The sequence below is a fragment of the Orcinus orca genome, chromosome 11 (genome assembly GCF_937001465.1).
Source record: "Orcinus orca chromosome 11, mOrcOrc1.1, whole genome shotgun sequence".
NCBI classification, from domain to species: domain Eukaryota; kingdom Metazoa; phylum Chordata; class Mammalia; order Artiodactyla; family Delphinidae; genus Orcinus; species Orcinus orca.
Genome location: NC_064569.1, coordinates 26,576,095 through 26,603,225, shown reverse-complemented (window position 1 = coordinate 26,603,225; position 27,131 = coordinate 26,576,095). Strand labels below are relative to the sequence as shown.

At 38.9% G+C, this 27,131-nt stretch overlaps 1 protein-coding gene across 2 annotated transcripts in view; it reads right to left on the bottom strand.

Annotated features, from left to right (window-relative positions):
* Positions 1 to 27,131, bottom strand: part of BICD1 (BICD cargo adaptor 1) — a 207,196-nt gene that overhangs the window by 52,768 nt on the left and 127,297 nt on the right. For both annotated transcript variants that reach the window (XM_033430124.2, XM_004270873.3), the window contains exons 3-4: positions 14,755 to 14,907; positions 7,917 to 8,342 (exon numbers count right to left, since the gene is read on the bottom strand). In XM_033430124.2, the coding sequence (XP_033286015.1) occupies positions 7,917 to 8,342; positions 14,755 to 14,907 (579 nt within the window). The remainder of the gene's footprint in view (positions 1 to 7,916; positions 8,343 to 14,754; positions 14,908 to 27,131) is intronic.

Below are 27,131 nucleotides of genomic sequence, written 5' to 3'. Positions count from 1 at the left end.
TAGAACTCAGAAATAAATAACATTCTTCTCTGCTTGAAGTGAAGTAACACTGGCAAATCTGTGCCCTGATGAATGAGAGCTGTGAAAAAAGATCAGCCTACAACCAAGAAACACAAGGTGAGGGAATCCAGCAGTTGGAAAAGAAGGTAATATATTTTGGAGAGTGTGGTGAGAAGGAATCTCTTCTCTCTGTCTGTCTCTCTCTTACACACACACACACACACACACACACACACACACACACACACACACGTATATGCAAAAGTCAGTCAGCTGGACAAAGACTCAGAAAAAAAAAAAAAAAGAAGGGGAGGGAGGCTTTTCAAGTCATTCTATGAGGCCAGTATTACTCTGATACCAAAACCAGGCAAAGATAACTATAGACCAGTATCTCTTATGAATATAGACACAAAAATCTTGAACAAAATACTAGCAAACTGAATCCAGCAACATATAAAAACGTGTTAGACAACCTGACCAAGTGGGTCAGGTTGACAACCTGACCAAGGAATGCAATGTTGTTAGACATGCAACGTGTTAGACAACCTGACCAAGGAATGCAATGTTGACAACATGCAAAAATCAATAAATATAATATACTGTATTAACAGAACACAGGACAAAACCACACGGTCATCTCAATGTATGCAGAAAAAGCATTTGACAAAATTCAATACCCTTTCATGATGAAAACAGACAACAATCTAGAAATAGAAGAGAACTTCCTAAACCTGCTGGGTCATCTACAAAACACCCACAGATGACATACTTAATGGTGAATGCTTTCCTCTTAGGACCAGGAACAGGACAAAAATGTTTACTTCTGCCACTTTTATTCAGCATTGTACTAGAAGTTCTAGTCAGGGCAATTAGGCTATGGTCAAGTGGCAAATAAATGTCTGTGAGGCTGTGGAGAAATCAGAATCCTCATACACCGCTGGTGGAGATGTGAAATGGTTCAGCTGCTTTGAAAACAGTCTGGCAGTTCCTCAGAAGGTGAAACATAGAGCTACCCTACGACCCAGCAACTCCACTCTTAAGTATATGCTCAAGGGAATTAAGATATAAGTGCACATAAAAACCTGTACATGAATGTTCATAACAGCATTATTCATAATAGCTGAAAAGTGGAAACAACTCAAATGTCCATCACTGATAAATGAATAAATAAAATGTGGTATATCTATATAATAGAGTATTATTTGGCAATAAAAAGAAATGAAATACTACTACATGTTACAACACAAATTGAACATATTATGCTAAGTGATAAAAGCCAGACACAAAAGACCACATATTGTGTGATTCCACTTAAATGAAATGTCCAGAACAGACAAATCTACTGAGACATAAAGTAGATTAGTGGTTGTCTACGGTTGGAGTGGCTGCTAATGGGTACATAGTTTCTTTATGGTGTAATGAATTGACTGTGGTGGTGATTGCACAGCTGTGTGACTATACTAAAAAACACCAAATTATACCCTTCAACTGGGTGGACTGTATGTGAATAATTGCTATAAAGCTGTTCTTAAAAAATAACTACATGGACTCATCCCTTGTTGTGTGATTATGGATGCTCTTATTATGGTTACTGACAGATGGTTTAAAAAAAAAGTAAGGCTTCTGAGAAATGTGTTTGCCTAAAGCTTTTAAAGGTAATCTTTAACTGTAAAGTTTACAATAGTTTGACAACTTAAGTTGTCAACTTTGTCCTAAGAAATTGTATTTGTCACATTTTTAAAAACTAGGAACTGACCAATCTTGTCTTACTAATTTCATCTCATAAATATTTTGTGAGTCTCTGTTAAGCACAGATAATATTTCATTTGTTTGACTCTCTCTCTTTCTCTGTGTAGCAATCCACTTCCTAGGCTTTTGGCTTTGAGCAAATTACATAACATATTTGTGCCTCAGTTTCCCTATCTGTAAAATAGGGATAACACTATCTACCTGGGTTATAAGCATCCACCAATTAAGCAAATATATATAAATTACTTTTAACTCTTATGGGACATGCAGCAAATTGACCACTTACCATCATTATAGGAAAAATTTAAATTGCCTTTAATACAGTATATCTATAAACACAATGTGGATCTTTATTTCTTCCACATCCAAGAGGATACAACAAAACTTAAAAATTTCAGTTTTACAGAAATATTACTATTTTCTCACATTACATGTGAAATTATATAGCCAGTATGATACTGAAGAAAACAATGCAAAGAGTTTTCTCCTGCTTAGTCTGACTCTCTGTGATATGAGGTTAAACAGAGGCTATTTGTCAAAGGTAGAAATTTTAGCACAAGCATAGAGACTCCTTTAAATAATTATGTAATTTATTTAGTGTTCCCAGGCAGGATCTACTTATTTTCATTCTAATAAAATGAACTAAAGTACTTGTCACTGAGAATTATTATTATTATTATAGCCTATTTGAAATAACTGGATTTTGAGGGTGATCCAGTTCTAGGAGGCACTATTTAAATTGTAGTCAGTGTAGGTTTTTATATTTATCAATATTATTAGCATTTTCCAGCAGATGGCAGTATGATATCTTGAGGAAGGGGACTTTTTTTTTTTCCTAATTCCAACAAAGGCATCATAGAGACTAGTGATGGGGCTAATTTATCACCTTTTACCTTCCCTTTTATAAATGCACCTCAGAGAAGTGAAGCAATTAACCCAACATTCCTGATACCCAAGGCATAAACATAGTTGTTTTCTTTTTGGAACCAGGTTAAGTAAATATCATTAGTGGGGAAAACATAATTTACATGCATAGATGGAATCTTGCAAGATAAGAAGAGGCTGATAGGCTTTGACTCAGGTATGCTGTTTTCAAAGTGTTTCTTTATTTTATTTTTTAAAATATTTATTTTGGACTGATTAAAAAAACAGAAATAAAAGTATATTTAAAGCATAAAAATATATATTTATTTATTTGGCTGCATTGGGTCCTAGTTGAGGCACACAGGCTCTTCATCACAGCCCACGGGCTTCTCACTAGTTGAGGTGGGGAGGCTCCAGAGTTCGTGGGCTCAGTAGTTGCGGCACACAGTCTCTCTAGTTGTGGCCTGCAGGCTTAGTTCCCCACGGCATGTGGGATCTTAGTCCCCAACCAGGGATCAAACCTGCGTCCCCTGCATTAGAAGGCAGATTTCTAACCACTGGACCACAAGGGAAGTCCCTCAAAGGGTTTCTTTAATCCTATGAAAGAAAATCTTAAAAGCTGCATATTCCCTGGTATAGGGTGTTACATTCCTGCCTCTGCCCTTCTACATACGAAATTAAATTTGTTTTTCTCTTGTTAATCTGTCTTCAATTTAATTATTAGGCCAGCCAAAGAACCTAGAAGGGAAGAGGGGAAATTTTCTCCCTGCCTAAACTTTCTATATTCTGAATATTTAATTTCAAAATACATCTGGCCCCAAGTGTTCCAGATAGTCACAGTGAAAGTGCATTTTATTGCTCCCTCAGAAGGTCCAAAACAATGGTACTGCCATGGTATGTGCTGCAAGGTGTGTGTAAGTGTTGTTTATTAGAACTGCCATATTATTTTCAAGGCTCATTCACATCAACACCAACTGCAATAACTTCTATGCAATGTATCCTGTAATTTAAAAGAAAATTTATTTATTTTTGGCTGCATTGGGTCTTCGTGGCTGTGCACAGGCCTTCTCTAGTTGAGGAGAGTGGGGGCTACTCTTTGTTGCCGTGCACAGGCTTCTCATTGTGGTGGCTTCTCTTGTTGCGGAGCACAGGCTCTAGGCACGCGGGCTTCAGTAGTTGTGGCATGCGAGCTCTAGAGTGCAGGCTGAGTACTTGTGGTGCACGGGCTTAGTTGCTCTGCGGCGTGTGGGATCTTCCCGGACCAGGGCTCGAACCTGTGTCCCCCGCGTTGGCAGGCGGATTCTGAACCACTGTGCCACTATGGAAGCCCTCCTGTAATGTTTTTATAATTTATTTATATGAATTAAACACAAGGGGACACATAGCTAAGGAAAAACTCAGATTATAAAGAAATTATGCACGAGAAGATACATTCTGCTATACTTGTGTTCAACAATTTGAATGAGATATATTACAAAAATGCTGGTTAAAAGAAAAGAGGTGGTTACTTGGCCTACAACAAAATTAGTAGTTAGTGTTCCAAGTGTGAGACTGGACACTGCAAAGCCCTTCCTGTGTGGAGCCTGTTTTTTACAGCTAAATTAAGAGCAAACTTTGGGACATAAGGCCCTTCCTGTGTCTCTCTACATCTTTATAAACTGTCAGCATTAATTAAGTTCTAATGAAAGATTCAAAGGTACACAGTTTTCTCATATATTGAGGGACGGTTTATCCAGCCAAGTTTTTCTCACTCTAACTTTTTGCTGAATGAATATCCCTTTTCAAACTGTCTCACACCCTGAGACTTACCAGCAACCACATTACACCCATCTGAGATGATGATCCTTGAGCTAATCATCCAACAATAACAGTTAATTATATTAATAATAGCTAAATAAATGGAGTGCTTAACAAATTAAAGGCATTGTGGAGTTGAAATAATGGTAATAGTTCATAATTATTGAGCATTTATCATGTGCTTGGCCCTGTTCTAAGCACTCTGTGTACATTAACTCAAAATCCTTCATGACAGTTTGAAGAAGGTAAAATGTATCCCCATTTTATGGGAGAGTAAAGTGCTATCCCTCTAAGAATGATTCTCGACTAGAGGTTGACCCTTGGGACATTTGAAATGTGTGGGGCATTTTTGGTCACCACATCTATGAGGAGATGTAATGAGCATTTAATGGGTTGGGACCAGAGATGCTAAACCTCCTGTAACTCATCAAACAGACTCAGACAATGAGGAACTATCCCACCCCAAATGCTGCAAGGTGGCTCCCATTGAGAACCACTCTCTTGCTGAGAACTTGTTCTCCACTATTCTTTTGATTAAACTACTCCTCTCTTTTGGACTTTTGTATTCCCCAGCTCAGATTACCTTTAGGATTAAAACTGAGAACAGCTCTGAGCTTTCAACCAATAGTTGACCTGATTGAAAACTACTGAGCTGTTTACACATAAAACCCCCTCTTCCTCATATACTCTACACTGCTACCAAAATAAAAAGAAAATACAAAAGCTTCAACCCACTAAATTTTTATCCTAAAGAAACCAACATGATAGTTTAAGAAAAATTTTACATTAATTCTATTCAATTTGAGGGCATACGTTCTTGTAAATATATGTCACAAAAATTTTTTTTCACAAGAAATGTGTGAGCAAGAAGACATGGAAAAGTATTACCTACACAGAACTGCACTTTGCAGTCAGGTAAATCTATATGAAATTAATTTTCTTCCAGTGGCCATACCCTCTTACCTTGATTCAAATTGAACACTGAGAAAATGAATTTTCATTAATTCTCTTTCAGCAGCCAAAAGCACTGGGCAGGTAAAGTTAAAAGTTAAAGGGTGGGGCTTCCCTGGTGGCGCAGTGGTTGAGAGTCCGCCTGCCGATGCAGGGGACACGGGTTCGTGCCCAGGTCCGGGAAGATCCCACATGCCGCGGAGCGGCTGGGCCCGTGAGCCATGGCCACTGAGCCTGCGCGTCCGGAGCCTGCGCTCCGCAACGGGAGAGGCCACAACACTGAGAGGCCTGCATACCGCAAAAAAAAAAAAAAAAAAAAAAAAAAAAAGTTAAAGGGTGGACTTCCCTCATGGCGCAGTGGTTAAGAATCCGCCTGCCAATGCAGGGGACATGGGTTCAATTCCTGGGCCGGGAAGATCACACATGCCGTAGAGCAACTCAGCTCATGCACCACAGCTACTAAGCCTGCGCTCTAGAGCCTGTGAGCCACAACTACTGAAGCCCACGCACCTAGAGCCCATGCTCTGCAACAAGAGAAGCCACCGCAATGAGAAGCCTGTGCACCTCAATGAAAAGTAGCCCCCGCTCACCGCAACTAGAGAAAGCCCACGCACAGCAACGAAGACCCAACGCAGCCAAAAATAAATAAATATTAAAAAAAAAAGTTAAAGGGTATGTTAACTTTTGATATAATATTAAAAATAAGCCTAATAATATATTAATTTCATGGGTTCTCTAGTCTTATTTACTTCTGCTAATTATATTTTCAGTCATCATTTCTGTAGAGGCAGAAAATTATAAGTCCTGGGACTTCCCTGGTGGTGCAGTTGTTAAGAATCTGCCTGCTGGGCTTCCCTGGTGGTGCAGTGGTTGAGAGTCCGCCTGCTGATGCAGGGGACACGGGTTCGTGCCCCGGTCCGGGAAGATCCCACATGCCACGGAGCGGCTGGGCCCGTGAGCCATGGCCGCTGAGCCTGCGTGTCCGGAGCCTGTGCTCCTCAACAGCAGAGGCCACAACAGTGAGAGGCCTGCATACCGCAAAAAAAAAAAAAAAAAAAAAAAAAAAAAGAATCTGCCTGCCAATTCAGGGGACACGCGTTCGAGCCCTGGTCCAGGAAGATCCTACATGCAGCAGAGCAACTAAGCCCATGTACCACAACTACTGAGCCCACGCCCCACAACTTCTGAAGCCCGAGCACCTAGAGTCCCTGTCCCACAACAAGAGAAGCCCGCGCACAGCAATGAAGAGTAGCCCCCACTCGCTGCAACTAGAGAAAGCCCACACTCAGCAACAAAGACCCAACACAGCCATAAATAAATAGATAGATAGATAAATAAATAAATAAATAGAAAAGAAAATTATAAGCCCTGTTTGCTATAAAAAAAAGTGATTGCCAGAGTCTTAAGGCCTTTAATTATCAGCTTTATGCAAAGAACCTTGGTGGGATAACAGACTGAAGAGCAAGCCTCAAACTTGTCACCTAACAAGCTTGTTGAAGCAGATACCTGGCTCAGTAGATCTGTGGGGAGCCCAACAATTTGTCCCTCAGCAGCCCACAGGTGATGATGGTGGTGGCGATGCTGCTCCTCTGACAACATTTCTATCATCACTGGATTAACGTATAGTCAGGAAGCAAGACTACATTAGAAAGCCATTTCACAGTGAGGTAAGCTTGTGGGACTCTCCCCAAGACATCTGATTAGAAGATGCTAAAAATTTAAGGCCTAGCTCATGTAGGGAGAAGAAATCCTTGGTTTCAGATTTATACCTGTTCTGTATTTTAATCATATGATCATAATCATATGATATCCTGCTAGTTTATATATAGAAAGTCCTTCATGTCTTTTACTTATTTATTTTTAACATCTTTACTGGAGTATAATTGCTTTACAATGGTGTGTTAGTTTCTGCTTTATAACAAAGTGAATCAGCTATACGTATACATGTATCCCCATATCTCTTCCCTCTTGCATCTCCCTCCCTCCCACCCTCCCTATCCCACCCCTCGAGGTGGTCACAAAGCACCAAACTGATCTCCCTGTGCTATGCGGCTGCTTCCTAATAGCTATCTATTTGGTATTGTGTATATGTCCATGCCACTCTCTCACTTTGTCCCATCTTACCCTTCCCCCTCCCCATGTCATGTCCTTCATGTCTTTTAGAGCTTAAAATATTGCTGTGAAGTATAACCATTCATCTTGAAGCTATACACAGAGTTGCTTGTGATAGAAAACTTCATTTTCTGTCATTTCTCTTGTGTATAAAGCTTTTGAATTCTTTTGTGACAAATGCATCAAGATGCTACCTTTTCTCCCTTCACACTCCATTGCTATCTAATTTATCTAAGAAATAAATTTCATAAAGCAATGCAAATGAGAGATTTCTCTTCAACACCTCTTTTGTGTCTTTCTAAACTATTGTACTTTCAAAGTTGCTAGTTAAAGAATATTCTTAAAAATAATCTGGAACTAAAATGTGACAATAAGAAATCCCACAACACAGTACACGTAACTTACAAAATATTCACTCTAACAGCCCTAAACAAAGTTCTTACCTGCATAAGTTGCTGCTTCAATTTCTGTATTTCTGAGATGTTCAGCTCACTGAATAAGTCAGAAACAGGGTGTAGAGACTCTCCTTTCCTTAGAGTGGGAGTCCGATAGTCTCCATTCAGTTTCACAAGGGGCCCATGAATATGCCCGTTCATTTTGTCATCATTGTTGGGTTCACTTCCATCCTCTGCAAACTTGAGTCCATCGACTGAAATGCTGATATGGTTATCATTGAGTGTGATGTACTGGGAGAGCTCCTTCCGCAGGCTGTTCTTTTGCTCCCTTTCATTTTTTAAGGTCTCAAGGGCTTCTTCCAGTTGGTGCTCAGCGATTTCTTTCAACCGGATGGCATCTTCCAGTTGGCTATTTAGCAGCACCGTCTCCTCCTCAAATCGCTTAATCTCATGCTTTAAACCTTCGTATTCAACCTGAATCAGATACGATAAAGAAGATTCATAAAACTAAAATTTGGGTCTAACAAAACTGCCATTAAACACTCTAGTGGACCTAACATTTAAAAATTAAAACGGTACAAAATAAATCTGAGAAGCACGCGGTATGTACACCATTAAGGTAACACAGGATGGTTTCTTTAGATATCCATACATATAAATTCAATTCCTAGCAGAGATGAAAAAGGTACCTCTCTCTCAGGATTTCTTTTATGGAGTCCAGTGGTCAAAAGGGGGCACTGTTTGCTTAATAAATCAAGAATATTTTTTTGTAATAGTTTATCAGAATATTCACAATCCAAGAAAAGATTTTTATCATCACTATTACTTGTTTTATTTAATTATTAATAACGAGGACATTTTTAAACTCAGGGTAAGTTAGTTAAATGATCACAATAAGAATATAATCTCAATAAAATATGTTTGAGAGTAAGATGAGAAAGCAAAGAAAAACTTCATGTGCTTAAGGATAGAATCTGCAATAACAGTACCAATTACTCCCAAACAAAAAAATACATGGAAGTGGATCAAGATGGTGGCGTAGGAGGACATGGAACTCACCTCCCCCCACAAACACATCAAATACATCTACATGTGGGACAATTCTCACAGAAAACCAACTGGAAACTGGCGGAAGATCTCTTACACAAGCAAAGCTGCAAGAAAGATCCCCACATAACCAGGTGATTGTGTGCCAGCACCAGCAGCTCTGCTTCAGGCTGCCAGTTGGATAGACTTGGCTTCAGGCTTCAGACTGTGTTCAGGTCAGCTGCACATGTCTTGTTTTAGGACCAAACTTGAAGGGTCACGCTTCCTGGGGCATGAAGGTAAGGGGATTAGTCAAACCAAGGTAGTATGTCTGAAATCTGTGCTCCATCATGTCTGCTAACATTCCAATGGTCAGAGAGTCACATGACTAAGACCAAGGTCAATGGAGCTGGCCAATTTACTCTGCCCTTTCTAGGGCACTGCCAGGTTACGTGGCAGAGGGAGAGAGTAAAGAATTTAGAACAATCTAAATCTACCAAATATTTTTACCATCACATAATGAGATGTTTTTCTTTTCTTTTTTTTCTTTTTAAAAAAATTTTTATTGTGGGTAATGTAAAAATACCCAAGAAGCAAGAAGAGTTCAATGAACCCCCAGGAGCCCACCACTTAGCTTCAACAGTCATCAACTCCTGTCTACTCTTCTTTCATCTATATTTCCATTCACTCCCCTAGTTGGATTATTTTAACCCCTAGATATCACATACTTTAGGATCTATCCCTAAGAGATAATTTTTTTAAAAAGCAAAGCCATAATCCCTTGAACAAATAATTTCTTAAGAATATGATATAATCTTAGTTATCAAAACGATGTCAACAATAGGTTTGTAATGATATAGGAAATAAATACAACTGAGTGAAAAAGGATAATGTATTACGACTGTGGAATACAAGAGATCAAATGGAAATTTAACAAAATGTTAATAATAGTTGTTCTTTAGTGGTGGGAATAAAGGTGATTTTAAGAAAAATAATACATATATATTGTTATCAATAATTACTCTTGAATTACAACCGAATAAGAGCCTGTTCAAACACTCTCTTGGTCGTGAAAGTCTATAGGTGAAAGAGAACTCGGCTCTGAGCCCAAATGCCTTCTTTGGGGCCTTTTCCATGGCTCTTACCACATGCCACCTTTTAATAAATATTTTTAATAAATATTCTCCACAACTACTTAGAGGAAATACTTTCTATGCACCCAGGTGTCCCTCACAGTGCTTCAGTATTCCTTCATAGTGTTTTAACAAAATTCTGCTCTTAATAAGTATTTGCTGAATAAACTATTGTGAATGAAAAAATAAAATAGAAAAAACATAACAACATCAATTATGATATTAGATACTAATAATAAACTGTGTTTAGGGACTTGACCTCTTTCTAGCTGGGCAGCTTCACTCATTCCACTCTCTCACATGTGGTTCCTATTCACCCAGCTGTTTCATGTTTCTCTGCCTAGGCAAAGACAGTCATCTGGAAAACTCTTATTCATCATTCAAGACCCAAGTCAAGACTCTGATCCTAATTTGAAGTCTTTGTTGACCCACTCAGGCAAACAGATCACTCCTTTCTTGTACCATCATTGCAAGGCTTTATCATATGATTAGAGCCCCAGCAAAGTGGAGGCACCAAGAAATAGAATGAGAAGGCACTTAAAAATTGGTATTTGATATGTTAAAGAAAGCATCAAAGTAGTCACCATGAGAAAAATCAGTACTTTGTTGCGATTCATTATAGCAACTTCATAGTTTGGTAATTCTATTTTTAATGAGGGTTGGAAATAAGTACCATAATATTTTCAGAGTTTAGGAACTCTAAAGATCTTTTTTTTTTCTTGCTGTTTTCCATTTGGGCTTTATTTAGAACTCTAAAGATCTTAATTTGGACCCGTATTGCCAAACCTAACACATAGCTTTACTCTTCAATTACATGGATGGTTGAGTTTATTACCTGCCTTCCCTACTGGGACCATGAGCTCTTTGAGCCAGTGACCACGGTTTTTGTTCTTAAAAAGTACATGGCCTCATAGAAAGATACCCCTGAAATACTGGTTAAATGAAATCAAACTGAATTGATCCCAGGAAATAATATCTTTAATATCTCTTATGATATTATTACTTGATAGAAATATATCAATAGAAATATATCCCTAGAGGAAATATTCTTCATAATAAAAATGATTGTATTATTAATTGAAAACTAGGGTTTTCAATGCTTAGATAACAAATATTGAATGCTTTAGCTCAATATGTGAGCTATTAGGGACATGAAATTTATTATTTCTCTCTCCTGCCATCACATATCTAAAACTTGAGCATGATTTCCTGTCCTATGTAAAGCAGTACTGGGTCCTGCCTCTATGTTAACTGATACTGGGACTAGGCATAAAAAATTTAGCTGCTTGACGGAAAAACTTGCTCCTGGAAGATAAGACTCAACTAAAACAGCTTCCTCAAGACTTGAATCAAGACCCTCACTTTACTGTACCTCCCAACTCAAAGCTATGTCATAAACTCTGTCTAACCCAACCACTTTCCCACCATGTGAGACCTACCAGTCCAGATCCTCAAATCCTATGAATATCCTTCCTGTTGACATCCTGTTTTGAGATACTACTAAGGCTCTGTTGAGCTGTTATCTTACTGCAAGAGGTCTAACAAACAGCTTTGTTTCATCAACAGATTTTTCTGATTTTTTCTGATGGGGAACTGACAGTTGACACTTTTTTATGGCTACTGCTGCTTACTGCACTTCTTTCAGATATTTTGGTTTGAAAAGTATAAAGGTATAAAACATTTATAAGGTTGGGTCTAATTTTATTTTAGACACAGAACCAAATCAGCACACAGAGGAATGCGGCTAAAGTTTTCAGAGTCAACTCTTTGGTGTAGGATCACGAATAAAAATTGGTATGGTTAATTATAATACTCTTAAATTTTAGTTTCCTCTGTAAGTTGAATTGTGGATGTCAGATAAAGAAAAAACATTCATTCATTATTTCAACAAGTATTTATTAATATTTAATGCCTACAATGGGCCAGCCCCTGTTTTAGGTGTTTATACTATAGTGAAGAGAGATGGAAACAAACTAATATATAGAAGCTACATATGGAGTAAGAAGTGCTATTTAAACAATTATTTAGAAAATAATCAACATTTAACAGGAAAATGGAACTTCAGAAGAAGAGCATCTTCTAGTTCTTTGAACTAAACATTTTACAATTCTAGTAGCTTTCCTATTTAGAGAAACCTCAAACCAGGCTGGAAGAGTATGTTTTGTATAGGAAACTTCAGTACAAAGCAACATTCAGACCAATTTTGAGATTGAAAGCCAGCCATCATCACGTCTTTGAAAAAAAAATCTGTGGTATTTATACGTAAAGTATTATATTTAATACTTCATTAATTAGAGAGTTTACGATATATGCTAAATCCTATAAATAAAGGCCAATAGTAAGAAAAAAACAAACCCCAGCATTTCCTTAATTGGGAGAGACTTGTGACACTACAGTGCACCCATTTGTTAGGAAATAAACCAGAATGGCCCTTTGTAAGGAAAATGATTTCAAATTAATTAATTAGACACTTAATTGGGAAAATTACCATATTACATCTACAAAATAAAATTTTAAAGATGTATACATTTTTGTTTGTTTTTTCAAACTTCTGAGTTAAGCATTTGATTTCCATGTTTCAATTACTGGTGGGAGGGTATGGGTAAACTGTAAGCAGTAATCAGCCAGGCTAGTAGTACAAATTCCCACAGAAATGGCATCTGGGCTAATGAATACTCACAGGATACCCTGGCAGTCTTTCAAGAATACTTAATACTGGCCTAAATTAACCTCCTGAGTAAATTAGTCTACCACATGCAGTGATGGGAAACCCTACAGTGTAGATGGATGCTCTCCGCACCCCTGCCTGTGCAGAGAGCAATGAGGACCTGTAGGAATCAGGAGAAATGACCACTTTAAATATTTGCACATCACATAAACTTGCTTCAAGTCTTCTACATTCCTCGTCACCGACCAAAGAAACTAAACAACAAAAAATACCCTTCTTATTTCTAAGAAACATATATTTTAAAAAAATCTAATTTTCCCCACTGTGAGCTCACTGTCCCCAGACAAATCAAGACCTGGGGTCTCATGGTACTGCCAGCCCTCAGCACACACAGTGATTCAGTGCTTAAAGGGGAAGGAATGAGATAAAAACACATGGGATATCCAGATAACCCTTTTTTCATGGTCTGGAACCACCCCCTGCACTCCTTAGTACACATTTTGATCCCCAGCACTCCAAAGCTGGGCAGAAGTGGCAATGATCAATAATAAAATTTCAATTGTGTCAATTTTCTCCTGGATTTTTCCTTTCCACTTTTCATCTTTACATCTATCAAAACCACACAGTCATCCCTCAGTCTCTGTGGGGTATTGGTTCCAGGAACCCCTGGCAGACCCCAAAATCTGGGTGCTCAAAACCCTTAGATAGGGCTTCCCTGGTGGCACAGTGGTTGTGAGTCTGCCTGCCGCTGCAGGGGACACGGGTTCGTGCGCCGGTCCGGGAAGATCCCACATGCCGCGGAGCGGCTGGGCCCGTGAGCCATGGCCGCTGAGCCTGCGCGTCTGGAGCCTGTGCTCCGCAGCGGGAGAGGCCACAACAATGAGAGGCCCGCGTACCGCAAAAAAAAAAAAAAAACTTAGATAAAGTGGTTGTAGCATTTGCATATAACCACGCACATTGGCTCATCTTTAAATCACCTCTAGATTACTTATAATACCTAATACAATGTAAATGCTATGTACCTGCCAGTGTGCGGCAAATTCAAGTTTTGTTTTTTGAAATTTTCTGGAATTTCTTTTCTTAGAATATTTTCAGTCTGTGGTTTGTTGAAGCTACAAACACAGAACCCATAGATATGAAGGGCTGACTGAAACAGTTCTGGAAGGAGATACCAACTTGAGAAGGGAGAGAGGTGGAAGCATACAACTGGGCTGCCCTCTAAGTTGACGGAGGGTAAGAATCGTACCCTCTGGATTCTGGTACCTCTGTAGCCTAGCACAGTGCCTGGCACAGTTTGATGACCTGATCTGAGAGGTTATAACAGCGTTGAGACCAGAACAGGGTTGTGGTTGAGGAACCACCTTTGAAAAGACCTTGAAATCCAGTCCACCTTTGCTTAACTACCTATGACTTTTATTCATAAATAAATTCTACCAAAAGTACAGATTCAAGAATGCTATTACTAATAACTATAACAAACCACAATGCAAACTGATCAGGAAAATTCAGCAATTAAGCAATCTAAGTCTCATTACCCACAAAATTATTTAAATGTACACATGCAATCTTTTTAGTCAGCTTACAGCAGAATAAAGAAATCAGGCCTTTTTTTTCTTATAATGTTGTTCGTACTGATTTATATTTCATAATCCTCGTATGATTTGAAAGCAGTTTACAGAGAGAGAGATTGATAGAGATTGCAGGGAAACCTTAAGCTTGTATTACAAAACAGGCTCACAAACCCAGGCTTTAATGAGAGGTCAGCGGTTAAACTGATTACCATACATTTAACTTACTCCAGAAATAAATTAACATAGAGCTAAAGTATAAAGTAAGATTTTTCTTATCCAATAAAGCTTTTTGGTAATTATACTACTTCTAGGTTTGCCTTTTAAATTTAGCTGAAATAGGAGGGTTGGGAAATTTCAGCACATAATTAATGTTGGGAGATTGAGGCAAATTTTGACAGTTTCTTTTCTGATAAATATAAGATTTAACCTTAATGGTCAGAAGGTATAGATCCATCTGGAGTGTAACCAAAAATCTTCTTAAACCTCACCTGGTTCTGCTTTAATGTGGACACCAGTTTCTGCAGCGTGATGTTTTCCTCTTCTAGTTCAGTATAGTCCTGAAGGAGGCGGGCCTCTCGGAATTTATATTCTCGGATTTCATCCTTCATCCGTATTCTTTGTAGCTCCACCATCTCATTGTTCTGAAACAAGAGAATAAACAGTAAATACAAAACTTCTAGATTTTATGAAGTGTAGATAAAGTCTTGGTAATTAAAAATAATAATAAAAACATCTCATGGAGTGTAAATTGGTACCACCTTTTTTTGAATAAGAATTTAATGATACCTGTCAAACTTTAAAAGCACATACACATGACCCAGCAATTCTACAACTAAAAATCATTCTTAAGTATATTTTCTTAGAGGTAAATAAAAATAAATTCATGTATATTTACACAAAGAATTGGAAACAGTCTAAATGTTTGCTAATGGGGGAACAATGAAATAAATTATTATGCATCCTTTAGTGAAGCATTATAAAATTATTTAAAAGAATGAGAAGAAAGGAGTGAGGAGCTTTATGCACTAAAATGCAAAGAGAGCCACAATACATTATGAAATATAAAAGAAAGTTATAGATTAGTATGCATACAATACCAACTTTCCAAACTCCTGGGGGTCCCTCTGCAAGTTTCAAAATCTTCCAACTAAGCCACGTGGTCTAATCCTGGCTTGGTCCAGACACTCTGGCCTCACCTGGCTTCAGCCACAGAAGCTTCCTTCTGCCCCCTACCATGTTGGACTTGGCCGCTCATTCCCGCCTTCAGGCTTTTTCACTCCCCCTCCCCGACTCCCTGTCTCCAGATCAAGGGTTCTTAGCCTCATCTGCGCCATGACCCTCTTTGACAACGTGGTGAAGCCGATGGAGCTCTTCTCAGAATGATATTTTAAAGGGCACTGAAAGAGTTCAGAACTTCCCATGCCAACATATGCCACTTTGGTATATTGATTATTTTGAGCTGAAGGCACTTGAGAAACAGCAGATGCAGGAAGGGCTCTCTGCCCTCCCCCTTTCTACCTAAAAGCAGGACATGAAATTTCCCCTGAGAAAAATGCCCTTCCTATACCAGGAAGAGAACGTTCTTATCACAAGAGACTGGGAATTGATGCTGAAATGGACCTGTACAAACACATCTACTAAAATGATCTTCCATTAGTTTCCCCCATTTAGTTCCTAGTCACTGTTCCACGATATACTGCCCCTAGCCCAAGCTCCTTTGTCTTGTCACATCCCCACAATTTACCCTTCTTTGTGTAAAAAGGTATACAAGCTTTTGGGTCTAATGACTTCTGGTCTTCATTTTCCTTTTGAACACTCCCATGTACTTGTAAAAAAATTAAATTTGTAGGCTTTTTTCTTATTAATCTGTTTTATGTCAGTTTAATTCTTTATCCCAGTCACAGAACCCAAGAGGGTAGAAGGAAATTTTCCTCCCTTACAGTGTAAAAGACAAGATTACAAAGGACACTGATTATGCTCAAATTAAGTTAATATAATATTTTACAAAATTATGATATGGTAATCAGGTAGATTATGGTAGTGGCCCCCAATTAATCACATTTCCCTATGGCCACACGCAGTGGAGTCTGAAGTCAACCCTGAACTGGCTTCATTGACTTGCTTTGACCCACAAAATGCAGTGGAAGCTTTAGCTTGGAAGGCTAAAGGTCTATCTTTAGGAAGCCTTCGTAGGGACTTCCCTGGTTGTCCAGTGGTTAAGACACCGCATTCCCAATGCAGGGGTCCTGGGTTTGATCCCTGGTCAGGGAACTAGATCTCACATGCCGCAACTAAAAGATCCCACGTGCCACAACCAGGATATGGCACAGCCAAATAAATAAGTAAATAAGAGGCATTGTAGCTCTTGTTCTTTCTCTCTTGGAACACTGCCACCATGTGAAGAAGCCCAGGCTAGCCTGCTGGAGCACGTGGCCCAGCCCATAATCAGCACCAGCTGCCAGGCAGGGGAGTGAAACATCTTGAACTCTTTGGCTCAGTTGAGCTGCCAGATGATGGCTGCCACATGAGTGACCCCATGTTAGTTTGTAAGAACTGCCCAGCTGAGTAGAGCTCAAATAGCTGACCCATAAAATCATGGGGTATTATTTTAAGCCCTTAAATTTGGGGTAATTTGCTACACAGTAACATGTAACTGATACAGTAATACATGTGCTTCTTTATTAGCAGAATGTATACTCAGATCTAGTGGCAGATCTAAGAAATACCATCATTTCAAAGAAATGATGATATTTCAAGATTCTGCAAGAACTTCGATGTGATATTAAAATACTGATCACAAAGTAACAGGTGCTGCTAACGCTACTGAAGTTTGTGGCCTACATTCAAATGGAAGAAAATGCTAAATTTTTTGTCTGAGTTTAGAGAAAATGGAGATGTAATTATTTTTCCCTCCAAGGTTACAGGCCTCCTGAATTCTATCCACAGACTCCCAGGACCCAAGTTAGGAAACTCTTCTGCTTCTATTTGTCATTTAGGTCTCAGTTCAAATGTCGTCTCCTCAGAGAGGCCTTCTCTGAACAGCTAATATAAGACAACTTCCCAACCCCTGCCCTTCAGTCTCACATCATCCTATATGATTTCCTTCATAGATCAGAATTTTAGCATAGAGTAGATACTCAGAAAACAACTGTTGAAAGAATAGCACTAAACATTACTTGAAATTAGTAATTTATTTATCTTTTACACTTTTTACGTGTATTAAATTTCCTTTTCCATCTGAATATAATGAACCTTTAGTGTTTGCCTATGGGTCCCTAATACCTGCCATATTTTAGGCCCTTATAACCATGGAATGAATAACAAAACAGTTATACAAATGGCTAAACACAAAATCTAAAAAAAATCATTGTAAAAATTTATTGTAGGGATTATGGCTTTTTGTCTGCATTGTTAGAGTGTGGAACAAAGGGAGACCAACACATTTTGAAATAAACATACCTAAATCTGTGAAATGACTGGACTTATTACAGTTTTTCAATATACTGTCAAGCTACTTAGAGGCAGAAACACTACTTTATTCCCTGCTCCTTGGACAATATTTTGCATATGTGTTCAATAAGTGTACAATGAAAAATAGAGTCTGGTTACAAAGCCAAATTACAATATTTCATTAAATTTTATTTTGCAGATACAGGAAATCTTAATATATTTTTCTGTTTCTTAAAGGTCTACCATTAACTGAATGGGTGATGTATAGTTATTTAGTTTTCCTTGTTTATATGCATGAACATATGAGGAAGCTAATAAAATGGATGTCAGTCATTTATATAAAATTATAAGCAAAAACGTTAAGATATAAGACGTTCTGTAAAATGTGAATATATACAACGTAAAAAATGTTAATGACTAGAAACCTAGCTCGTATACACTCAGAATTAATCATAAAACCTTATATAGTAAGATAGTAAATGTCAGGACAAATTTAAGACCATGGCAAAGCTAATGAGGATCACCAACAGATAAATCATAAAATAGCTAATGAAAACTGTTGATGTTAATTAAGGAAAAGGAAGAGCTTGGTGTGGAGACAGGTTAAGTTGAAAGGCTCTCTAGCAATAAAACAGACATAAGACCCAGGGGAAGAAAACCGGTCTCATTTATTTTGTTAGAAACCCCCCTTTTTTTAAAGCATTTTTTAAATATTTATTTATTTATTTATTTATATTTTTGGCTGCGTTGGGTCTTCGTTGCTGCGCGCCGGCTTTCTCTAGTTGCAGCGAGTGGGGCCTACTCTTCCTTGCGGTGCACAGGCTTCTCACTGCAGTGGCTTCTCTTGTTGCGGAGCACGGGCTCTAGGCGTGTGGGCTTCAGTAGCTGTGGCACATGGGCTCAGTAGTTGTGGCTCGCGGGCTCTAGAGCTCAGGCTCAGTAGTTGTGGCGCACGGGCTTAGCTGCTCCGCGGCATGTGGGATCTTCCCAGACCAGGACTCAAACCCGTGTCCCCTGCATCGGCAGGCGGATTCTTAACCACTGCACCACCAAGGAAGTCTGAAACCCATGGTTTTTTTTGAACTGCCAAAGATTAAATTTTATGGGCAGTGTTCTTTGCTTCCATAATAAATTTTTTTAATTTCTATTTTTGTTTTTTGCATACTCATCATACATTTATCTCTGACAATTTTTTTCTTTCTGGGATAAGATGGCGCTGAGCTCTATTAAAAACCCCCATCAAGAATAATGAAAGTGAGAAAAATAAACCATGAGAGAAAGGGGAGAAAATGGCACAACCAGGAGATACTCTAGCCTTTCGCCTCCAGAGACCTGAGCCCCAGCTTCTCTTCAGAGGACAGAGGATTCCCTGAAATGTTTGGGGTAGACTATCCTCACAGTTTGCATTGCACTTGAGTATAGCAGCATTCTGAGAGTTTTATTTTAATTAACATTGAGAGGCGACTTCCCTGGTGGTCCAGTGGTTAAGACGCCGCACTCCCAATTCAGGGGTCCCAGGTTCGACCCCTTGACCAGGGAACTAGATCCCGCATGCCGCAACGAAGATCCCACATGCTGCAACTAAGACCCGGCACAGCCAAATAAATAAATAAATAACTTTAAAAAACATTAAGAGGAGGGCTTCCCTGGTGGCGCAGTGGTTGAGAGTCCGCCTGCCGATGCAGGGGATACGGGTTCGTGCCCCGGTCCGGGATGATACCACATGCCGCGGTGCAGCTGGGCCCGTGAGCCATGGCCGCTGGGCCTGCGCGTCCGGAGCCTGTGCTCCGCAACGGGAGAGGCCACAACAGTGAGAGACCCGCATAGTGCAAAAAAAAAAAAAAAAAAAAATTAAGAGGATTTCTTTATGTGGGAATAATAAATTCCCTCTACTATTGGCCAGAAGTAAGAAAATATAAGCACTTATTACCACACAAAGACTAAAGTATAAAAAGTAATATAGTGCCTTCCAGTTATACAGCTCTTAGCCTTTTATAACTTAATTATATTCATTGGCCTATTAGATCTTACTAATAACTTGTGTGAGCTGGGTGACAGGTCCCTGCCCACAGCTTACTAATCTGTAAAATGGGGATCCTAATACTTAACATTATATGGTAATTGTGAGAATTTAATGATATAACATGAGGAAATGAGCAGAGATGCCAGACACACAGATAATTTCCTTAACACAGTGGAACACATGCTCTTACAGAGACAGGTTCACATCTAAAGGCTGAATAATGATTACTATTGCTAATTACTCCTGGGTGTGTCAGGAAAAGCTTTATAAAGTAAGTAACATTTGAGTAGAACCTTGAAGGACAAGTAGAGTTGACTAAATGGGTAAAGAGGTGGATGGACTTTCCAGCCAGAGGTAAACTTTTGAAAAAAAGGAGAGTCCTATTTGTTTGAGGGCAATGCTAAAATAGCCAATAGCCAGACCAAGCATTTCCTTAGGGCACCAGTGAAGCTGGAGCACTGAGAGAGAGAGAAAGAGAAGAGAGAAATTCAGAAAAATCTAGAAAATAGCCAATTATTTTCAGCTTATGTCTACATTTGGTGTTATTTCATAAAATAAAATGTTAAATTACAGTCTAGTATGGTTAACCTATGAGGTAGTAGGAGGAACCAAAATATTTACAGTGCTTGGAAGCTTTCAAGTTCTTAATCAGGCTGTGGTTTAGGAAATAGTGCAGCTGGGTGTGGCTGGAGCAAAGGAACTTGAGATAGATTTTGCAGGAAATTCTACATTAAAAAAGGAATTGGGGAACCATCAAAGTCTTTTAAACAAAGTAGCTATGTAATCAGACCTATGTTTTAAAAAGTCACTCTGAGAGTTGGAAGGGTGGACAGAGAACAAGCTAAGCAGCCCCTTAACTTGAGGAAAAGGACGAGGAATTTTGAGGGACATCTCAGGATGAACAGGACTTAGTCACTGATTGATGTAATAATAAATGAAAAAAAAAAAAGAAGAGCAAAAAACAATGGCCTAATAAGGATAAAAGTATCAAAATGGAGTTGTAAGAAAGGAAGAAATTTTACAATAAAGTTAATGTGAGAGTTAAAGATGTCTTATTAATAATTACAGGTAGCGTTCATTTGGATAGTCAAACCAGGAATTTCTGGATCTGTGAGTGGAGTGAATGAAGACAGATGGAGAAGGGAAAGGATGGGGTATGCAGTACTGACTTTCTCACTTCTCTCCTAGAGAGTTGCCACTGCTGGCCAGTTCTGGCACTTTAAGACCATAATCTTTACTTTCCTTCTTTTGGCCAAAGATTAACTCTTCTCTTGCTGGTGAGGGGAGTGGACCATAGTTCTTGCCTGACCTCTCAGGTCCTCAGCGTCCTCAACTCAGGTGATCTACTCTCTAACCCACATTACCAATAACTTACTTCCTATTCTTCCAAATCATCTCCAGTTCTCCCAACCCAGCCATTCTTCCACCTCATCAAGGTTTGCTATCCTTCGATCTCCAGCTTGCTTATTATCTGCAACCCTGGGTTTTCACTTCCCTCCTTACCCAGGTTTGATTCTACTGGGTTGACCAAAAAGTGTGCTCAGGTTTTCTGTAATATCCTATGGAGAACCCAAACGAACTTTTTGGCCAACCCAATACTATCATCACATACTTACTGTCTTGCAAACACATCATAGAGCCTAACTTTCTGCCTTGTTATGCCCAAAGCTAAACAGAACTGGAGAAAATACAAATCCATGCCACATGGTTTCAATTACAACTCACAAAGAGGTAGTGGAATGTAGTGGTGAAGAGTCCAGGCTCAGGACCAAACTTCCCTGGATTCAAACCCCTACTCCAACACTTAGTAACTCTGGCCAAGGTTACTAATTCTCCATGCCTGTTTCTTTTCCTGTCAGGGGAATAACCTCCAGGTGTTATGTGGATCAGAATGGTGCCTAATATGAGTGGTGAAGTCCTGAATCTCAAACAGGCCTTTGGCACTGTCTAGTGATCATACCGTATATCCACAGTGTAGTAAGTTTCCTACTTCTCTCTTCATACAATCAGTCTCTTCTCTCCCTGAGAATCTTGCCTCATATTTACTTGGGGTGGGGGTGGAGCAGAAGGAGGTATGGCTCCTATTCCCATTCCTGTTACTTTCTTTTACTCTATCAATACTTTATACAGTTTAAAGATAGTAAATCCAGTCTTAAAACAAAACTTGACCTTTACATCCATATTTGTTTCTAGAGTCATGATCGCCTTTTCTCAATCCATTCCAATAAACACTGAACCTGCCCTTGTCAAAGTCATCAATGACTTGCGTTGTTGCCACTGGATTTGGTGCCCACACCTGTGTTTTCCTCTTACTCCACTTCTTTTTAAAAAAAAAAAAAAAAATTTATATATTTGGCTGTGCCAGGTCTTAGTTGCGGCACGCGGGATCTTCATTGCAGCATGCGGGATCTTTCAGTTGCGGCATGTGCGATCTGGTTCCCTGACCAGGGATCGAACCTGGGCCCCCTGCATTGAGAGCTCGCAGTCTCAGCCACTGGACCACCAGGGAAGTCCCATCCTCTTACCCCACTTCTTCAACAGCGTTTACCACTCCCTCCTTTTTGAAACTCTTTTTCTTCTATTGGCTTTCCAGACATCTAAAGTCTAACCTCACTGGCTGCTTCTTTGCAGTCCCTTCTGACTTCCTCCCCTCCTTCTCAGCTCAACCTCTACTGTCAAGTGTTCCAAATCTATATTGAGCCCCTCCCTTTTCTGGCTACTCTCCAAAGGCAACCTCATCCAGGCCTCTAGCTTTAGATATACCACCGATATGCTGATGATTCTCGAATCCCCACCAGGGCTAACAGAACCCTATGGGACCTGACTCTTGACTCACATACAGTGCTCATCCTGCATCTTTCTCCCAAGGACACATCATGCCCCCAATCCCCAAACTTCTGGTTCTTTAACCATCTCAAGCTGGGTCCTGCTTTAGAGTTCTTGCACCAGCTGTCTCTTCTGCTTGGATTTCCTTCTCCTGGTTCACATTGTCTGTCTCTTCATTAGGATCTCAACTTAAGTGTCATCTCCACAAGATTTCCCTGACCACTCATTCTAAAGTAGCTGCCCAGTCACACTCACATAACCCTGTTTTAATGGTCTGAAAAGTGTTTATCACTATTTGATTTATTTGTTTGCTGGATATTGGCTATTTTTCCTTCACTAGATGTCAGAAGGAACAGATGTCCTTCACTAGTTGTCAGTAATTCATCCCCACAGTACCCCAGAATCCAGGGGAGCCCGTCACTCATGGTAGTTGTATCCCACAGCTCAGACTCATCACTTCCAGCCTGAGTTGGACTGGTGATAATGTGAGGAAAGCTGGGAAGTCTCTGAAGGATGAGCTTAGCTGAAAGTACAGGTGTATTTGTACATTTCATATCTGTTCATAGATTGGGAAAAAAAAAAAAAGCACACCTGCAAAGCAGGCCCCAGGTAAAATTCTCCACTGTTTAAAAACCCTTTTGGTGACACACATTCTGTGCATATTTATACTTTATCCCATCTCTGTGGAAATTTGTACCAAGAAGAGGGTTCGATAAACATCTCCTACAGACATAGATATATACTATAGGACTGACACGACTTGTTATACTCTCTCTCTTAAGAATGGGTACAGTTAATGAGGGACATCAACACTGTGATGTCTCCATGCTATCAGCCAATAATAAGCTGATGGACACTGGGACCTTCTTCCGAAATCACAATAAGGGAAGACCAATTGCTCTATCAGGCAGTCACGTGGGTTTCACAGTCTTCACGAGAGCTATCGATGAAGAAAAGGAGGTATCCAGAGCACCATACAGGCAGCATCTCCAAGTGCAATCCAGACTTAATAACTGGGAAATAGCTAGGACAAACAAACAAGGTGAGTTTGAAATGTGGCTTAAAACAAACATGCTCAGTGAGAAAACGGATAAAAAGAGATTTGCCATGGCTGGGAAAGAGTAGTAAAGGAGGAGAGGATTGCCACTTCAGGACAGCATTGCCCATAGTGAGCTCTTCATTAGGCTAGTTCTGTGCAGGGTTACTGGGAGTTGCTCAAACATAAGTTTAGGAAATATAAGTTAAAGTTACACATGTATTTTTTTCTGTTGGACTTCTCAGAGCCCTTAATATGCTAGCATGTATTGAGACTTTGTAAGAGTAAGACGTGGTATGCAGCATTTGCTAAATTTTTTTGACTACAAGATCTCCGTCTTTTAAAAGGAGCATTTTGATCAATCCACAGACCATGTCCTTGGAAAATGTTACTCTGAGACAGTAGAAAATGATAGTATCTCTACAGCTGACTGGGGTAAACCACCAAGCTCTTTATAGCACAACTCCAGATCCCTTCCAACTGCTGAGGGCTGAATGGATCATCAGATTTAAATAATGACATAAAATTAAAAGCAAAGGAGTGAATAGATATAAAAATGGGTGAAACGGGCTCCCCTGGTGGCACAGTGGTTGAGAGTCCGCCTGCCGATGCTAGGGGACACGGGTTCGTGCCCCGGTCCAGGAAGATTCCACATGCCGCGGACCGGCTAGGTCCGTGAGCCATGGCCGCTGAGCCTGCGCATCCGGAGCCTGTGCTCCGCAACGGGAGAGGCCACAACAGTGAGAGGCCGCGTACCGCAAAAAAAAAAAAAAAAAAAAGGGTGAAACAAGATGATCAGGTCCTGACTGGCAATGACTATACAAGAGTAATAAAGCCATAACGAAAGCAAGATTCCGTAATTCTCACTTTGAAGGTATCTGCAAATCTTGTTCTGAAGAAAGCGGCACCATGAAGGGTTAACTATCCTTGACTGAATTTGAAGCAATATCAGCACCTTTCCCATGGGATATCAGCCTCCATTAGAAATCAAGGACCAGACATTTCACAAGCAGTTCACATTTCAATGCCTCATTTCAAACATTTCTCATAAGCAACATCTTGACAGCAACATAAAATCCACCCTTTTATTGTAAACATTTGAAACAAATGGCACAAAATAAATATGACTGATTTTCTTATACCCTGATTTATAATTTTTTCTTCTTTTACTTGTATAAAAAGGACATTAAAATAATACATATTTATTCTAAGTAAAAAAAAATAGCTTAATAAACATTTACATTGCATCTTAGTTGGGTGGAACATGTGTTTTACAGAAAACATTTTGTGTAAAAATTGTTTTTGGTATCAACTTTATTACGATATAATTCATATACCTAAAATTCACTCATTTAGAGCATACAATTCAATAGTTTTTAATATAGTCACAGAGTTGTGACCATCACCACAATCAATTTTAGAACATTTTCATCACCTCAAAAATAAATTACAGGGAATCCCTGGTGGTCCAGTGGTTAGGACTCTGCACTTTCACTGCCGAGGGCACAGATTCGATCTCTGGTCAGGGAACTCAGACCCCACAAGCTGCTCGACACAGGAAAAAAAAAAAAAAAAAAATCCATGTCCATTTCGTATAAATGGAATCATGTATGTGGTCTTTTGAGACTATGTGTAAGATTTTTAATAGTTTGGTTACTACTGATAAAATATCTTTGTTTTGCAAAGTTTATAGACAGTTTTGCTGCAGCATGAATGTATTTCACATGATAATAAGCAAATTGTGCTGGCAGTATCTAGCATATATCAGATCCAGTAATTGAGTTATTATGTTTCACAAAGTAGTATGATCGTTTAAAGTTCACTCAGTGGACTGGAAGTTATTTTTTAATCAGTGAAAGTGTGGCTTTGTGACCTGGGTATTGTAACCTGAATATACTGATTTGTTCTGGAATGAGCTTTTGCAGATATAAAATACTGGAATCTTTTCTTCTTTCCATAATCAAACTTGAAGTCAGGAAACCATGATCATTTCCCAAAATAGTCCAGTTACCCCTTGCTTACTTGCTTGATTTTTCTTTTTAAAATTTCTCTTTTTTAAATTTAAAGACGGCAGGACAATTTTTCTTTACTGATAGTATCTCCTTATAATTATGAATATCCATGCTGCCCTGATTACACAATTACTATAATAATTTATTAAATGGAAAAGGGAAATTTAGACAATACATTAAACAGATTTGAAATCTAGATTGTGCAATAAACATCTGAGTTCACAAATATTCCAGAAATAGTTCGATCTCTAGCAAATATCCTTTCACTGCAGCTTCACAGACTTTATTGTGACCTTGCTGTAAAGAACGATCTAACCCAACAGATAAACAGCATCAATAGTCTCAAAATCATTCATTATAATAATTAATTTTAATGCCTATCACCATGGGAACACACTATATAAAGATGTTTAATGAGAAGAAACACCATGAAAGAGAAAGAAGTGATCAAAAATGGAAGTAATGGTGTGTACTTAAAGTGATTTTTTTAAAAATGGAAGTGAACATTGAAATAAAGAAAAAATTTGGAGGGATGAGAAAGGAGAAGGGATTAAAAATGACAAAATGCAAGATAAGTATCATGAGGAGAAAACGCTGCACAGAAAGTGGGGGAATTGATATAATTTATAACTTGATTGGAAGATACAAGTTAACCCCTTAAGGGACTAAAGGTCATTAGAGACACTATTTTTGTTTATTCCTTAGGTATGTACATATAGTAGAGGCTGACTGATTGGTTATTCATCCAGATGGTTTCTGAAACTTTTACAGGATATCTGGCTGGTCTGACTTGGTTGTTTATTTTTATTACTACAGAACACCTTTATTATCCAGGAAACAAAGTTTAGCCCAAATAAAGGCTATAATAAAGAAGAAAGCCTAAACTATTAGTGAATATAGTTACTCAAATTAAGTCTTCAATATATGGAATAGTATAAAAAATAGCAGCTTCAGAGAAGCAGCTATTTTACAAAGAGGTGGGTGGAAGAGTAAAAATAGTTCTGGACATGGACCTGGATTCGAATGCTGTCTTACAGCAAAAAATTTCCAGGACTTTCAGTTTTCTTACCTCTGAAAACAGAAAAATAGGGAGTTCCTTGGCAGTCCAGTGGTTAGGACTCTGCTGCAGTGGGTACGGGTTCAATCTCTGGTCAGGGAACTTAAGATTGCACAAGCCACATGGCGTGGCCAAAAAATAAATAAATAAATAAAAATTAAAAATAAAACAGAAATATAGCTTTCTACTCAACTCCAGAGTCGTCATAAATAAATGAGAAAACATTTCTAAAAGCACTTTGTAAATTGTAATGAGCCATCCTACATCCTCATTAAGAGGTAGTTTTTAAAAAGTCAGTTAAAAGATTTTGTGGGACTTCCTCGCAGTCCAATGGTTAAGACTCCACGCTTCCACTGCAGGGGACTAAGATCCCGCATGGTGTGGCCAAAAAACAAAAACAAAAACAAAACAACAAGAAAAACAAAACAAACAAAAAAAGCTTTTGTAGGACAGTGTTGGAG